This window comes from Aotus nancymaae, unplaced genomic scaffold (genome assembly GCF_030222135.1).
Source record: "Aotus nancymaae isolate 86718 unplaced genomic scaffold, 86718_ANA_hifiasm-v0.15.2.pri h1tg000014l, whole genome shotgun sequence".
Taxonomy (NCBI): Eukaryota; Metazoa; Chordata; class Mammalia; order Primates; family Aotidae; genus Aotus; species Aotus nancymaae.
In genome coordinates this window covers 95,370,366-95,386,955 of record NW_026988425.1, presented here as the reverse complement: position 1 = coordinate 95,386,955, position 16,590 = coordinate 95,370,366, and the positions used below count along the sequence as shown (strand labels likewise).

General features: G+C 32.1%; 1 protein-coding gene across 17 annotated transcripts in view; it reads right to left on the bottom strand.

The window, feature by feature from the left end:
- Positions 1-16,590, bottom strand: part of PPIP5K2 (diphosphoinositol pentakisphosphate kinase 2) — a 79,638-nt gene that overhangs the window by 54,640 nt on the left and 8,408 nt on the right. For all 17 annotated transcript variants that reach the window (XM_064376200.1, XM_021667403.2, XM_021667407.2 and 14 more), the window contains exons 2-7: positions 15,856-16,253; positions 12,221-12,416; positions 9,074-9,164; positions 7,741-7,826; positions 1,482-1,636; positions 124-225 (exon numbers count right to left, since the gene is read on the bottom strand). In XM_064376200.1, coding sequence (XP_064232270.1) covers positions 124-225; positions 1,482-1,636; positions 7,741-7,826; positions 9,074-9,164; positions 12,221-12,416; positions 15,856-15,969 — 744 coding nt within the window. In that variant the 5' untranslated portion in view covers positions 15,970-16,253. The remainder of the gene's footprint in view (positions 1-123; positions 226-1,481; positions 1,637-7,740; positions 7,827-9,073; positions 9,165-12,220; positions 12,417-15,855; positions 16,254-16,590) is intronic.

Below are 16,590 nucleotides of genomic sequence, written 5' to 3'. Positions count from 1 at the left end.
CCAAATCAAAAAGAAAGAGATCCAGAATAAAATTGGCTATATCTAGCTAAAGGTTAATTTCTTTTTCTGGTATCATTGGTAAGCTTGAAATATAAAATTAAAATATATTTTAATCAATCTTACCTTAACATCAGTACCATCTGTAGGCATAAACTCTTCATATATATATGAGCCTGTTTTTCGTACATTGCTTTCTGGAGAATAAACACTACTTCTACTGCCAATCTGAAAACAAAAGATGTCTATTGATATAAAAAGCAAATTATTTCTCTCATTTTTATGATAAAATGACAAATAGTTTATTTACTACCTATTTCCATCTTAGAAATTTTCAAATACAGTTTTTAAATCCACAAATATTTAACAAAACTTACCATATACTTGGCACTATAGTAGTCTCTATTGTTACTATATGTATATTAAAGAGCATAGAAATACAATGAATACTAAGAATTATGTTCCTAAGATTCATCTAGGTTGCTGCATGTATCTCAAACTTGTTCATTTTTACTACTCTAGAATTTTCCAGTGTGTAAATACACCAGAATTCATCCATTCTCCTATCAATGTATGTTTAGGTTGTTTTCCAAGCTTTGGTAATTATAACAATGTTGCTTTCAACATCCTTATGTGTCCCAACAACAAATAGGTGTGAGTGTTTCTAAGGTATATAATAAAAGTAGAATTGCTCAGTGATAGAATGTGCTCATATTCAACTTATGAAGATAATGAATAATCATTATCAATTATTTTAACAATGTAGGGTCTCATCAGCAATGTGTAAGTTTCTACTGTTCTATACCCTTGTTTACACTTGTTATTGTTAGGCTTCTTAATATCTGCTGCTTTAATGGATGTTAAAATGGTATCTCACTGTGTTCTTAATTTGAATTTCCATCAATTTTTATACATATATGTGCATTTTACATTCTGATACATTTCTAAATTATGTTGCTAAGAGGTTATATTACTTTTCATTTTTGCCAACAATGTTTAGCCTTGTGCTTCTTTCTCAACTACCTCAATATTTTTTATCTTTGTCAATCCAAAAAGTAATACAATGTCATTATATCTAGATTCAATTTGTATTTATTTTATCATGAGTACAATTAAGTGTACTTTCATGTATATAAAGTTATTAGTGTTACTTTTTCTATGAGCTGTTATTTTTCTGGACCATTATTCTAAAAGACTGCTACTGCTTAAGAGAATTTCTAGTTTGACAGATTTACAAATGGGAGGGAAAAGAAAAGTTAAGTAACTTTCCTGGCATTCTGTAGGCAGAAATTCTGCTTAACAACATTAAATAACTAAAGTGATGCCATGCTTTTCTAACAAAGTACATCAGTTTTATGAATTTACCTTTAAATGATACATTTTCAAGAATTCAATATTTAATCAATTAAATGCTTGACTGCTTTAATAACACTTATACAAAATGCATAAGAAGAGTATTCATACAAAAGTTACAAACGTTTTACCTTTCTAAAGAGTCTTTGACTTCCACCACCAGCAGAAGTTGGGTAATAAATGTAAACATTGTGATCTTCTGCACTGACTGGCTTTTCTACAAATGGCTTTTGAAAAACTTCCCCATTTACTTCCACGTGATCTTCCCCTTCAATCAGATTACATTCTATAAATCAAACACAATAGCAAGAAATATCACATATTCTTATTATCAAGACACCATATTATTATTGAAGACTTTTTTACTAAAAGACCATAAAGAAAAGTAAACTTGGATAATATACTTACTTGATTTTAATTAAATATGTTTATGCAATTAACGTGTCAAAATTTATGATATATATGGCATTAAAAGCTATAGTTCTTCAAAATTTTATGGACTTGCCATTTCACACTACCAAACCACAGAATTCAAAGTTAGACATGAAATCATTATATAAAGAAAGACTGAAAAATAACTCCAGCATGCCACCATCTTCCAAAAACTGTGTGGGATTATTCATATCACAGATACTGTAAAACATTAAGTTATTTAAGTAAGAAAAGGAACTCTTATGCAAAGTAAGCCAACAATCCAATTAGAAAGTTAATTTTTTACCTCAAGACAAGAAAAGTTTCCTGTTTCAGATGATGATGACTTTATCTTTTTTTAATGTTATTTTTAATCATCATGGGTACCTAATAGTTGTATATATTTATGTGGTTCATGTGAAATTCTGATACAGGCATACAATGTGCAATAATCAAATTGGTATAGTTGGGGTATTCATCACCTCAAATATTTATCATTTCTTGTGTTAGGAACATTCTAATTTCATTAATAGCTATTTCAAAATATAAAATAAATTATTGTTAACTACAGTCACTCTGTTGTACTATCAAATACTGGATCTTATTCACTCTATCGAACTATATTTTTATACTCATTAACCATCCTCACTTCAACCCTGCTATCCTTGCAATCCTTCCCTCTGGTAACAATTATTCTAAACTCAAGCTCTACAAGTACATTTTTTTTTTAAGCTCCCACACATGACAACATGCAATATTTATTTCTGGCTTGGCTTATTTAATATAATGACCTCTAGTTCCATCCATCTTGTTGCAAATAACAGGATTTCATTATTTTTATGGCTGAATAATATACCACTGTGTATAGGTACCATATTTTCTTTATCCATCCATTAATGGACCCTTAGGTTGTTTCTATCTTGGCTATTGCAAGCGGTGCTACAATAAACATGAGTGCAAACAGCTCTTCAACATACTGATTTCCTTTCTTTTGGACATATACCCAGAAGTTGGATTGCAAGATCATATGGTAGCTTTATTTTTAGTTTTTTGAGGAACCTCCATTCTGTTCTCAATAGTGGCTTTAGTAATTTACATTCCCGCCAATAGTATTCCCTTTCTCCACATCCTCACAAACATTTATTATTGCTTGTCTTCTTCATAAAAGCCATTTTAATTGGGATGAAATGATATTTCATTATAGATTTGATCTGCATTACTCTGATGACTGGTGATTTTCAGCATACTTTCATACACCTATTGGCCATTTGTATGTCTTCCTTTGAGAAACATGTGTTCAAATCTTTTGCCCATATTTTAAGTAGATTTTTTTTCCCATAGAGCTGTTTGAGCTTCTTATGTATTCTGGTTATTAGTCCCTTGTCAAATGAGTAGTTTGCAAATATTTTTTCCCATAATGTAGACTGTCTCTTCACTGTATTATTGCCTTTGTTGTGGAGAAATTTAGGTTGATGTGATCCCATCTGTATATTTTTGTTTTGGTTGCCTGGGTTTCTGAGACTTTACTTAATCAAGAAATCTTTCCCTGATCCGATATCCTGGAGTGTTTCTACAATGTTTTCTTCTAGTAGCTGCATAGTTTCAGATCTTAGATTTGTCTTTCATCCATTTCGATTATATATATGGAGAGAGATAGGGGTCTAGTTTCATTCTGGATATAGATATCAAGTTTTCCCAACACTTACTGAAGAGACTGTCCTTTCCCCAGTGGACCTTCTAGTCACCTTTGTTGAAAATGAGTTAACTGCAAATGTGTGTATTTTTTTCTGGATTGTCTGTTCTGTTCCATTCTGAGTCTTCGTGGTTCATATAAATTTTAGGATTGTTTTTCTATTTCTGTGAAGACTGTCTTTGGTATTCTGACTGCACTGAATCTGTAGGCAGCTTCGAGTAGTATGGCAGTTATAACAACATTGATTCTTTCAATCTATGAAAATGAAGTATCTTTCCATTTTTTGCATGTTCTCTTCAATTTCTTTCATCAGCATTTTATGGTTTTCACTGTAGAAGACCTCTTTCATAAGTGAACTCCTAGGTATTTAATTTATTTGTAGCTATTGTAAATGGGATTACTTTTTTTGGTTTCTTTTTCAGATTATTTGCTGTTCACATATAGAAATGCTATGGATGTTTTTATGTTGATATTGTATCCTACAACTTTACTGAACTTGTTCTAATAGTTTTGTGGTAGAGACGCTAGAATTTTCTAAATATAAGATCATATCATCTGTAAACAAGGATAATTTAACTCCTTCCTTTTCAATTTGGATGCCCTTTATTTCCTTATCTTCCCTACTTTCTCTGGCTGTAATTTCCAGTACTATGTTGAATAAAAGTGACGGAAGTGAACATCCTTGTCTTGTTCCAAGTCTTAGAGAAAATATTTTCACTCTTTCCCTGTTCAGTATGATGTTAGTTGTGAGTTTGTCATACATGGCTTTTATCATAGAGATGTAAATTCCTTCCATATCCAGTTTTTAAAGAGATTTTACCATAAAGGGATGTTTAATTTTATCAAACGATGGAGAAATGCTTTTTCTCCATCAATTGAAATGCTCATAGGTAGACAGCAGAGAGTTGGGTCTTATTTTTTAATCCATTCAGCAAGAATTTAGCCCATTTACATTCAATGTTATTACTGATAGGTAAAGACTTGCTACTGCCATTTTAGTATTTGTTTCCTGAGGTTTTTATTTTTTTGTCCTCTCTTCCTTCCTTCCTGTCTGACGGCTCCTAGCACTTTGGGAGTCTGAGACAGGAGGATCACATGAGCCAAGGAGTCTTGACACCAGCTTGGGCAACACAGTGAGATCCTGTCTCTGCAAAAAATAATTACTTGGGCCTGGTGGCTCATGCTTGTAGTCCCAGCTACTCAGGAAGCTGATGTGGGAGGATCACTTGCAAGTCTAGGCTACAATGAAATGTGATCATGCCACTTCACTCCAACTTTGGTGAAATGTGATCATACCACTTCACTCCAACATAAGTGAAGAGCAAGACCCTGTCTCAAATATGTATATGTGTAATTCTCTCTGGTAGTATGTTTTAATTTCTTTTTTTTGTGTGTGTATCTATTATAGGTTTTTGTTCTGTGATTACCATAAGGCTTACAAGTAACATTTTATTACCAATTATTTTAAACTGATGACAACTTCTCTCTGATTACAAAGAAAAGAAAAAATTTTTAAAACTCTATATTTTGGCCAGGCGCGGTGGCTCACGCCTGTAATCCCAGCACTTTGGGAGGCCAAGGCGGGTGGATCACAAGGTCAAGAGATCGAGACTATCCTGGTTAACATGGTGAAACCCCGTCTCTACTAAAAATACAAAAAATTAGCTGGGCACGGTGGCGCGTGCCTGCAATCCCAGCTACTCAGGAGGCTGAGGCAGGAAAATTGCCTGAACCCAGGAGGCGGAGGTTGCGGTGAGCCGAGATCGTGCCATTGCACTCCAGCCTGGGTAACAAGAGTGAAACTCTGTCTCAAAAAAAAAAAAAAAAAAAAAAAAAAAAAAAAAAACTCTATATTTTAACTCCATCCCCCTTCCCTTTTTATTGTCTCTATTTTTATGTTTCTATACTCTTAAAAAGTTGTTGTAATTATTTCTGACATGTTTGCCTTTTAGTCTTCCTATGAAATATATGAGATTTATACACCACAATTACAGTGTTAGAGTATTATGCATTTATCTGTGTACTTACTATTACCAGTGAGTTTTAAACATTCAGATGATTTCTTGTTGTTAATGTATTTTTCTATCAGATTGATGAATTCCTTTTAGCATTTCCTGTAAGATGGGACTGGTATTCATGAATCTCTCAGCTTTTGTTTAGGAAAGTCTATTATGTCTTCATGTTTGAAAGATAATTTTGCTGAATAGACTATTCTAGGCTGGAAGTTTTTTTTTTTCCTTCAACACTTTGAATGCTGTTGCAGTCTCTCCTAGCCTATAAGCTTTCTGCTTAGATGTCAGCTGCCAGTTTATCAGAGCTCCTTTATATGTTATATACATCTTTTCTCTGGGTGCTTTAAGGATCCTTTGTTTATCCTTGACCTTTGAGAATTTGATTAATATATGCCTTGAGGTAGTCTTATTTGAGTTAAATCTTCATATTCTTCTATGACCTTCTTGTACCTGGATATTCATATCTTTCTTTAGATTTGGAAAGTTCTATTATTGTTTCTTTGAATAAACTTTCTACCATGATCTCTCTATGTTGTCTTTAAGTGCAATAATTCTTAGATTTGCCCCATTAAGGCTATTTTTAAGATTTTTTTTTTGACAGCTTCCCTTTCCCTTATTAACTATGTAGGTCCCAAAGGTCTTAAGGAAAACAAAGAAAGGAGTGGGCTAAAAAGCCGAAAAAGTGCTACCTGGGCAGTTTGTGCAGACTCCCCTCTGTAAGGTCTCTTTAGTCCTATAGGGGTGTTTCATTATTTTCCTATCTTTCTCTTCTGGCTATGTATTTTCACATAGCCAGTCTTCAAGTTCACTAATTCTTTCTACTACTTGATCCACTTTGCTGTTGAAAGACTTTGATGCATATTTCTGTTTGTCAACTGAATTTTTCAGTTCCAGAATTTTGGCTTGTTTTAAATTATTTCAATCGTGTTGTAATTTCTCTGATACAATTCTGACTCCTTCTCCATGTTACCTTGAAGTTCTTGAGCTTCCTCAAGACAGCTATTTTGAATTCTCTGTCTGAAAGGTCACATATGTCCATCACTTCAGGATTGGTAACTAGTACCTTATTTAGATTGCTTGGTGAGGTCACATTTTCCTGGATGTTCTTGATGCTTGTAGACATTCACTGATGTCTGGGCATTTATGAGTTAGGTATTTAATTCAGTCTTCACAGCTTGGGCACGTTTGTGTCCATCCTTCTTAAGAAAGCTTTCTGCATACTCAAAAAAGACTGTTATGATCTAAGCCTGAAGTCACTGCAGCTGTATTAGCACTAGGGGGCGCCCTAAGCCCAGGAATGCTACAACTCTTGTCGCCTCCTAGAGGTACCACTCAGGTGGGGTAATTTTTTTATTCTTAGGAAGGTGCTTTCCTGCATGGCTAGTTTTCAATTTGGTGTTCCTGTGGGGAAGGGGACAATCACTGTAGGGTATATTTGGCTATCTCGTTCTGTCTTCCCCTCCAGTTTTTATAAAAGATGGCTTAAGGTATGATAAATTCATCAAAATTCCCCACAATACTAAGTGTGAACAGAATATTAAACTCCTAAGACAAACATGTATCTTGCCTTCAGACTAAGTTAGGTATAGCTTCCATGCTATGTTTTCGATAACCAGAAAAAAAGGAGGAAACAGTGCTTTAAAAATATTAATAAATACTTAGAAGTACTGTTGCCCCTTGGTATACACGGTAACTTGTTCCAGGAACCCTTTCATATACCAAAATCTTCATATACTCAAGTCCCACAGTTGGCTCTGCAGAATCCATGTAAATGAAAAGTCTGCTATCAGTATATGTGGGACCCATGAATTCTGGATTTTCAAGTCATGTTTATTCCAGGAATAAGCAGACTGCCACAGTTCAAACCCATGCTGTTCCAGGGCCAACTTTATTTCAAAATTCTTGGCTAATATTTAGTTTTTGGCATTGTAGCATGAAGTTTCTAAAACTGAATTCAATAGCCATAGATAAATCACTTGTTCACCCTAAATCAATACAAACTTACTGATAATGTAATTTCAAAATTCTAACATGATACTTAGAGATATATCAAAGGTAGGCCAAAGAAGAGAAGGATAAATAACTTCTAAATTATTAGGTAGTCTTCTAACTCAGGGTCACATTTTAATTAAATATAATGTTTGTCTGTTTAGATTTTGTTTTTAATGGAATACTATAAATTCTTTAAATTCCTTCCAGTTAATTATCATAAGAATGTGGCCCAAAAGTATGTCAAGTGGCAAAGGAAGCTTACCCAAAATCTCTTACTCTTACCTTTGGGATTATTTGGGTCACGGTTCAAAATTGCATAACGAGGAAGTAAAATACCTTCAGCTTGAAGAATACTATATACTTCTCTCCTGAAGAAAAAGGAAAACATCCTTATTATTTTATTCCTCCATTTCACAATGAATATATTATTGTAGTTTTCTTAGAAGATATTATTACTGTTCTACAACTAAAAAGAGTGTGTATATCAATCCTTTTTATTTTTTAAATAAACAAATATGTCATTTCAAATATTTAAAAAAGTATTCTGAGGAAATAGCAATGAGAACAAAAATTTATGCACAATTCTTTTCTAGCTTATTAAGATACTAATTATTAAAACTGAGAACATAAAATGTATTTTAAAAATGGTTAAAGTTGATATATCACAATGATAGAACATTACCTAAGCCTTAAAAACCTTACCTTATGCTCAAATAGTATTTAATGACATGGAGAAACATTCACAGCATACTAGAGAAAAGTGATTCTAATTTGGTAAAATGTGATCGTATGTATGTATTGCTTTCTGTATGAAAAAGTATAATAGCTATAGTGACAAGATTAAACAGCTTTCGGTACACTTTTACTTTTCAAACCATTTAAAATGAACACACATGTCTATAGCTATATATATATATATATAAAATACATATAATATGAATTAATATGTAAACAGAGAAAATGTTTAAAATTTTAGAGATTAATAATGTTACTCTCTGGAAGAAAAGAAAAAAATAGCAAAGTGAAAAACCATAGGGTCTCATACTTACAAAGCATTTTCATATATAATCTCATATTGTAATGGTAACACACACAAAAAATAGAATGCTGGTGACATAATAACTATTGAAGTGAAATATCAATTAAATGAAATACATAAATATACTCATTTTACAATGTATTAGAAATGCGTGCTTTTTACTTGTTAAATGAATGCTAATATATACAGTATAATATTTTTCAAAACAGGTATACTTTACCATTTAAAAAAATCTAGTTATAATAAGTAAAGTCTTAAATTCATCATCAGTCCCATGACAGAAAAAGTGCTCCTAACTTTTAGTGGTTTAAAAGGTTCTGGAAAGTAAACAATCTCATTTAAGTCTTTGGCCTACTACTTGGGGAACTACTTGTGACTTTGGGTAGATTAACCAATCTTCCTAACTATCAAGATTCCTCATCTATAAAATTAGGTAATAAATAACTATTTCTGACCATTATTTTGAAAGTACAATGAATTAATAATGCAAAAACATCTGATGACATGTCAACGTAGAGTAGGTACTAAATAAATGTTAATTTTCCTTCCCTTAATTCAGTCAACTTCACCACTCACCTATCCTGTATGAGATACTGCATATTCAAGTCATTGATTACAAATGGATTCCTGAGTTTTGCATAGGCAACCGCTTTGTCCAGTGGAAATCCTAAGAACACATATTATTAACATATTCTGTACAGTCTCAAGATAAGTTGACATCTATACTTTATTAACTTGAATTGATGCCACCTCCCATAAAAGATTAATTTCATTAACATATAACTGCCTTCTATAAAAGCTATGAAATAATATACACATAAAACTTGATTTAACTTAAATATTAAATCTTATTTTTTCCTAATTTGATTGTTAAGGCATAGCAAACCAGTGGTTATATAACCAAATTTGGAGCACTGACATGTGAGTGAACGTCTGACTTGTCAATTACATGAAAGAAGGTAAGATTTACCTCATACACAAAGAGAAATCTATATATAAATAACAAATAACATGGGTGTATCAGAATCACCTGGTAATTTTTTAAAAATATATTTAACATCTCTTCTTTTCACTTATTTTGATACCTACACACATAAATTAGCTGGTATCCAAAGAACTTATGTACCTTTAAAAATAGCAGGCCAGGCACAGTGGCTCACACCTGTAATCCCAGCAGGAGGCCAACACAGGCAGATCACAAGGTCAGGAGTTCGAGACCAGCCTGACCAACATGGTGAAACCCGTCTCTACTAAAAATACAAAAAATTAGCTGGGTGTGGTGGTGCATGCCTGTAACCCCAGGTACTCGGGAGGCTGAGGTAGGAGAATTGCTTGAACCAAGAGGTGGAGGCTGCAGTGAGTGGAGACTGCGCCATTGCACTCCGGCCTGGGCTACAGAGCAAGACTCCATCTCAAAAAAAACAATAAAGAGACAAAAGCAAAAATTAATTTATATATCACATATATGCTCAAAATATAAAATATATAAGCAGAATCATGCTAGGCTAGGTCATTAAAATATTAGAAATTAACTCCCTGAAACTTCTAGACTGGTAAAAGTTCTCATTACAATTAAAACAAATCAAATAGCAGATATGGTTAAGAACAAGACCCCTCCCCTGCCAAAATTTTAATGATTATATTTTACTCTCTATATTGGCCCTAAGGCCAGGTGCAGCGGCTCTTGCCTGTAATCCCAACACTGAGAGGCTGAGTTGGGAGGAGTGCTTGAGACTAGGAGCTCAACACCAGCCCGGGCAACATAGCAAGATCTCATCTCTACAAAAAATTTAACAAATCAGCTGAGGGTAGTGGCACAATCTATAGTTCTATCTATTTAGGAGGATGAGGTGGGAGGATCACTTGAGTCCAAAAGTATGAGGTTACAGTGAGCTATGTGACTGTACCACTGCACTCCAGCCTGGTCGACAGAGCAAGACCCTGTCTCTAGGGGAAAAAAAACTGACACAAAGTCTTCAATTTTATACATCAATCCACATCATTAGTTGTATACTGTAACAGTTAAGGACATAAAACAGCAATGAAATTCTGGTTTCATCTTTCAGTAGCTCTGTGACCTTGGGCAAATTCGTTTAATGTCTCTAAGCCTCTGACACCAGCATAAAAGAGTATTATACCAGTTTTACCTAGTAGAGTTTTGAGGAATTAATAATAGTGTATATATAAGTCACTTAACACAGTACCTGGCATAGTAAGTGCTCAATAAATGTTACCAGTTATTATTCCTTAAGAGACAGTATTTTAATAAATATCTATAGAAAGGACAAAAATCAGTAAAGATACAAAACTTTAGTATGCAACTAAAGAATACTAAGTATATCTGTGAAGAGACTATATTTTACAGTACTACCAGAATAGTTAAGAGAAAAAGTATTAAAATATACTGAAATTAAAACAAAAGAGAAAGCTGTGGCCAGTTAAACAAGATTTATTCCTAAACTCCTTTTAGTTTTTAAAATTTAAATACAGATATCCTATATCAAGACTTAGCTACAAATTACAAAAATCATTGAAGTTTTATAAAGACTCTCAGAATCATCACTTGTAAAGAGGTCTCAATGTCTATGATTGAAGCCTCCTTACAGAATTCAGCAAATAGAAACACCTTCACAGTTTCCTGCTTTTGTTTTTGTTAAAGAGAAACTTTTCCCTACCAAAAGATGGTATATGGAATATGACAGTAGCTATAGCACCTAGTTTTTACAGGCAAATGTAGCTTTTACAGGAAGAACCATGTGAGGGTAAGAGAAGAACACTTTACTCTCAAGGAGGAAGAAATTTAAGGTTCTCTAAAATGAGCAGCCTCAGTCTGTAAAGATCAGCGTCTTGACTTCTCTACAAAATAATGAACATCAATTTAGGCTATGGTAGCACAATCATGCTCCATCTTTTTCTTGCTGAAATAAGACTTTAACATAGCTCAGGACAACATATTTTAGTAACAAGTGATGATTAAGTATGAATACATTTACAACTGAGAAAACATCTTTTCAATTAATAATTCTTAGTGGGAATTTCACTTAATTCACAGATTCTTTCAGATATACACTCAGCAATAATTTTGATTAGTGGACTTTGCTATGAAATAATACTTAACCTGAATTGATATTTCAGCTTGATGAATAAAATATAGCAAGGAATATCTAAAAATCTTAAATTATCAAGTTCTTAAAAATAAAGTATGAATATGTATATGAGGAATGACAGATCTTTTTCTATACAGCATAGAAAGGGGCTTAAAATATTCAATAATTCAAGAACTTATCCTAAGAAACTTAGAGATATAAACAAAAATATGCAGTGAGGATTCCAAACAACCTTATTTTTAATAGTGAAAATTGGAAACTGTCCAAATGTTAGGATATTAGATAAATTTAAATATGTTATGGTATATCCAAACAATAATATACTATGCCATCATTAAAACCCACATTATCTAAGAATGATATGGTGGGGGAAAAACTTCTTGATATAATAGTGAAAAAAGTTAAATATAAAATTACACATACACTATGACAATAAATTTAAAAAAATACACATAGAAGACAAACACTGGAAAGAAATATATCAAAATGTTAATATCACCTGTCCATGAAAGTGGGTTAAAAATTATTTTTGTTTTATCACATAGTCTATAATTAATATGTATTAGTTTTATAATCACAGAGGATAAAGGAGTTTCTCCCCCACTCCCCTTAATACCTTTAGAATGGAAAGAAATGAGACAATCACATAAAGGCCAGTTTTCCACTGGTTCATTCAAAATAACCTCCTCTTCAAAGACTACTACTGTGATATACTTAAATAAGGAGATACGTTCAAGAATTTCCTTCATTGGTTTGGATTTGGATTTCTTTGCCATGGAACATATTCCAACCACAATCTGCCTTTCTGGTGGCTATAACAAAAATAAAACAAAAAATCAGGTTAACTTTACATGAACTCCAAAGTACAGCTATCTTAACTTGTTTTCCAAAAGTAGATAAAACATGTGATGAATCAATAAAAGTGACACATTAACCAATAATGGAATTTTAAAAAATTATATCATTTTATAAATAAACACTTAAAAAGCAGTTTTCTACAAAGGTCTGGAGAAAAATTTAAAAACAAGAACACTTTCAGAACAAATATTCTTGCTATTTTCAATGAAATTTAAAACTTAAAAAAGGTACCCACTCTTTAACTACCTCTAGCATTTATTTACCCTCCTCACACCAGTAAAGTATAGTAAGGGCCAAAAACGATCTACTGTATGTAAAAAGATAAAATAATTCTCTTGCCTAAAGTAAGACATAGTCTTAACTACAAAGCTATACGGTATTAAATTATTATTGTAGTTTGAACTTGAATATTCATTGGTCATCAATGACAACTTGGAAAGAAATTTTAAAGAAAGTCACACTGCTAACAGAGGTGTCAAGTCTCTTTGCCACCCCTGTCTTCATAGTCAATACTCCTATTTATTGGTATTACTGTTCTCTGGCATCCTCCTAACAGCTCAAAGGCCAGGATTCAGCCTAAAACTAAAAAAGCAGGATATAGAAACTAATTTATGAGTAGCTCATAGATTTATAAAATTACTCAAGATTCTGTGATCTTTGCATTTGTATATCAAATATACAAATCTGTGTTGAATTTTTTCATTTCAATTCTTCTTTCTTCCATGATACTTTATATATTTCATATAACATTATAATCTAGGCCAAAAGTGTTTTACTGGGCTTTTCTTAATATATCTAAAAATAAAATTAAATAACATCAGAATTAAATCGTTCTTTTTTTATGCCTAGAACAATATTTCTGTATTGTCTCCTCAAACTCATGAAATGTAGAGTTCCAGTTGGTACTAGATTTAATTGGTAAATCAAATAGATTATAAATACTGACCTTTCTGGAGTCTTCTGTATTTACCTCTCTGACCAACCACTTTTACATTCCCTTATTCAATTCTTTCCTGATCAAAAGTTTTGATACATTTCACTATAATGTTCCTAAAGTAGATTTCCCCAGATAACAAATGTACTCTAACCTAACATTTCACATTGCTCTACAATTTTTTTAAATGCTAATATATATTAGTCTTACTTATTATAGATCTATTTAATGAATATCTGCTCACTGGCTAAGATGAATGGGAAACATCCAAGTTTAAAATTTATAAATAACCTTACATTCTTAAGACACAATTATAGAATTTGTTTATTAGGTAAAACTTTAAAATCATGAAGATAATTTTCTAAATAAATCTGAGGCATTTTTATTAGGTTTAATGTCTAAAAACATGATATTCACATCTTTGAAATCTTAAAAACAGGAGAATGATCTGGAATAAATTGTTTTATAAATATAAAGCTATAGATCAAATGAACTAAATCAAGCTCCTGTAAAGTGGTAATTGTACATCATATTTTAGCATCATACTACGTGCTAAAGATTAGATATATAGAAGTACCTGTCCTCAAAGTACTTTGAGTCTAATAGGGAACACAGTAATAATAAAATACATTGTGATACATGGAAAAGAAGTACAGTTGGCTCTCCATATCCACGGGTTTGACATCCATGGATTCAATTAATCATATATTAAAGATATTTGGGGGAGAAAAGTATCTGTACTGAACATACACAGACTATATTTCTTATCATTATTCTCTAAATGATATAACAACTATTCACACAGCATTTATATTGTATTAGATATTATAAGTAATCTAGAGATGATTTAAAACATATGTGTAGATGCAGCTCATATGTCACACAATTTTATAAAAAGGACTTCAGCAGCTGCAGATTTTGGTATCCACAGGGAGTCCTAAAACCAATCCCCCATGGATATTGAGGGACGACTGTATATATGCCAATGTAAAGACACAGTAATAAGGAAGAAGTATTTCAATTTGTGTTGGGAAAAAGAGCAAGGAGAGTGGAAAGAGTAAAAGGTGAAACCTGAGCAGGGTTTGGAAGAACGAAAAATAATACACAAGGTACCCCAAAATAGGGTCATTTCAGAAAGATAAAAGAGTACACACAACAGCAAAGATGCATGGTATGGCAATAAATATACAGAAATAAAAATTTTGATGTTACTAAAACATAAAAGGTGGAAAGGATGGGATAGGTCTAGATGTAGATATAGATGAGACATGAAAGTTTTACATGTAATTAGACTGGCTGTAATCTGCCAATGGTGTTCACACCATGTTCACAAGAACTGTAGAAAAGGGGGATAAAGGTAGTAGAGGCTGATGCAATAGTGCTTTCTAGTTTAAGTGAGCCAGAGACACTCTGCTTTTATGTTTTACTTATAGGACTTCCAGATAAAACTTCAGATGAAGAAAAGTTTAAGCTGGTAAGAGAAGCCTGCCTGAAAATCTAGTTTTTCAGGGTCCGGAGGTAGCAAAAGTGCTCTGTATTGAAGGTTTTAAATGAGTTAACAGTAGAGTTTGCATTTCAGATATGTGTAACTCCACTGTGAAAGATATTATTATTATAAAAAACGGCTTAAAGAGTCATCTAGTCACTATTTTTGGTTTGTTCTTACCAAATAGAACAGGTTTTTCTCTTAAAACTAAATTCTCTTTCCAATTAGAAATATATGAAAAACAAACACACATTTTAAGTCTGTATTTTAAATCAGTATTCAGAGTAAATCAATCTCTACTTAAAAAATTAAATGATGAGTAAGAAAAATATTGGTCTAATGTAACTATAAGCAAAATAAGCATAATAAATGTATATCATTCCTAAGATCCAGTATGGATATAACATTATATCAGAAAGAAAATAAGTTTTAGACACACACACAAACACAAACTTTAGGTAGCCTACCCTTCTAGCCACTCAGTTTTCAGACTTCTGTAAGTTAATAAATATGAGTATCATCAGTTTAACCAGAACTCACATTGGTAACACGATAAGCTTAATGAATCTAGTTAAGTAATCTATCTTCTTCAGTACCTTTAAATTTTTTTCCTTCTACTTCTTTATCTTCAATTATTTATTATATATTTCTACATAGAAGAAACCTTTTGGATTTATGGCTCAGATTACTGTTTCTCTTTGCTACTTTTTTTACCTAGCACTGAGTTACACTATGCATATCACTCTAAGAAACTAAAATAGGCATCATTAAACAACATAGAGGTCTGACCCATAACTGTATTTCTTGATTCACCATAGATTCAACAACATCACCCATGAAACTGAAAAAGTATTTTCCAACAAATTTGTATGTGGAAAAAAGAGTCTTAAGATTAATTCACCTTAACAGTGATTAGTAAAAATCCTATACTGTATTGGTCTTCTCTCACCAAAGAAAAAAACAAACAACTTACAGAATCATCTTCCTCCTCATCATCTTCATCTGCATGGTGGAAGAAATGCCGATAATTTCCAGTATTTATTTCTGTATCTTCTGGTCCAACAAAGAATCTGGGGGTTTCACTCATTTTTATTTTATTTGATATATGTATAATTGAAATGATTTATATTAAAACTGCCTCTAAATAAATAGCATCAGAAGAAAGCATTCTCCATATATTAGCTGACACACAGGTCTGTGACAGCTTGTTTCTGCTTGTACAATCACTTGAAATTATGATGACTGTTGGCAAATGCTCTTTTGTTTCTAGATATCATTGCTTCATTGTTGATATCAAAGTTGTTGTTGTAATTCAAAATATAAAGACAGTGAGGCTATTGCTTTCCTCAGTTGATATAGCAATCTTTTTACCTAAAATGCAAAGAAAAAATTAATTTTGGAGAGTACACTCCAGAAACATTCATGTAAAAAATAATTTTAAATGACACTTTAACGACACTCATAAAATTAGCACCAATAACTTGATGTATATTGTCAAAATGAAAATACATTTTCTCCAATAAAAAAATTACTTATAATAAAAACAAAAAAATAAGAAACTAAGACTTATCTTCAGTAATATACATCTTAGCAATTTGACAAACATACGAAATTACAAGACTACACATTAAATTCCTCATCTAAAAATATCTAAACCAATTAACAGAAAATTACTCAAGTTATAACACAATTATATTAAAACTAAATC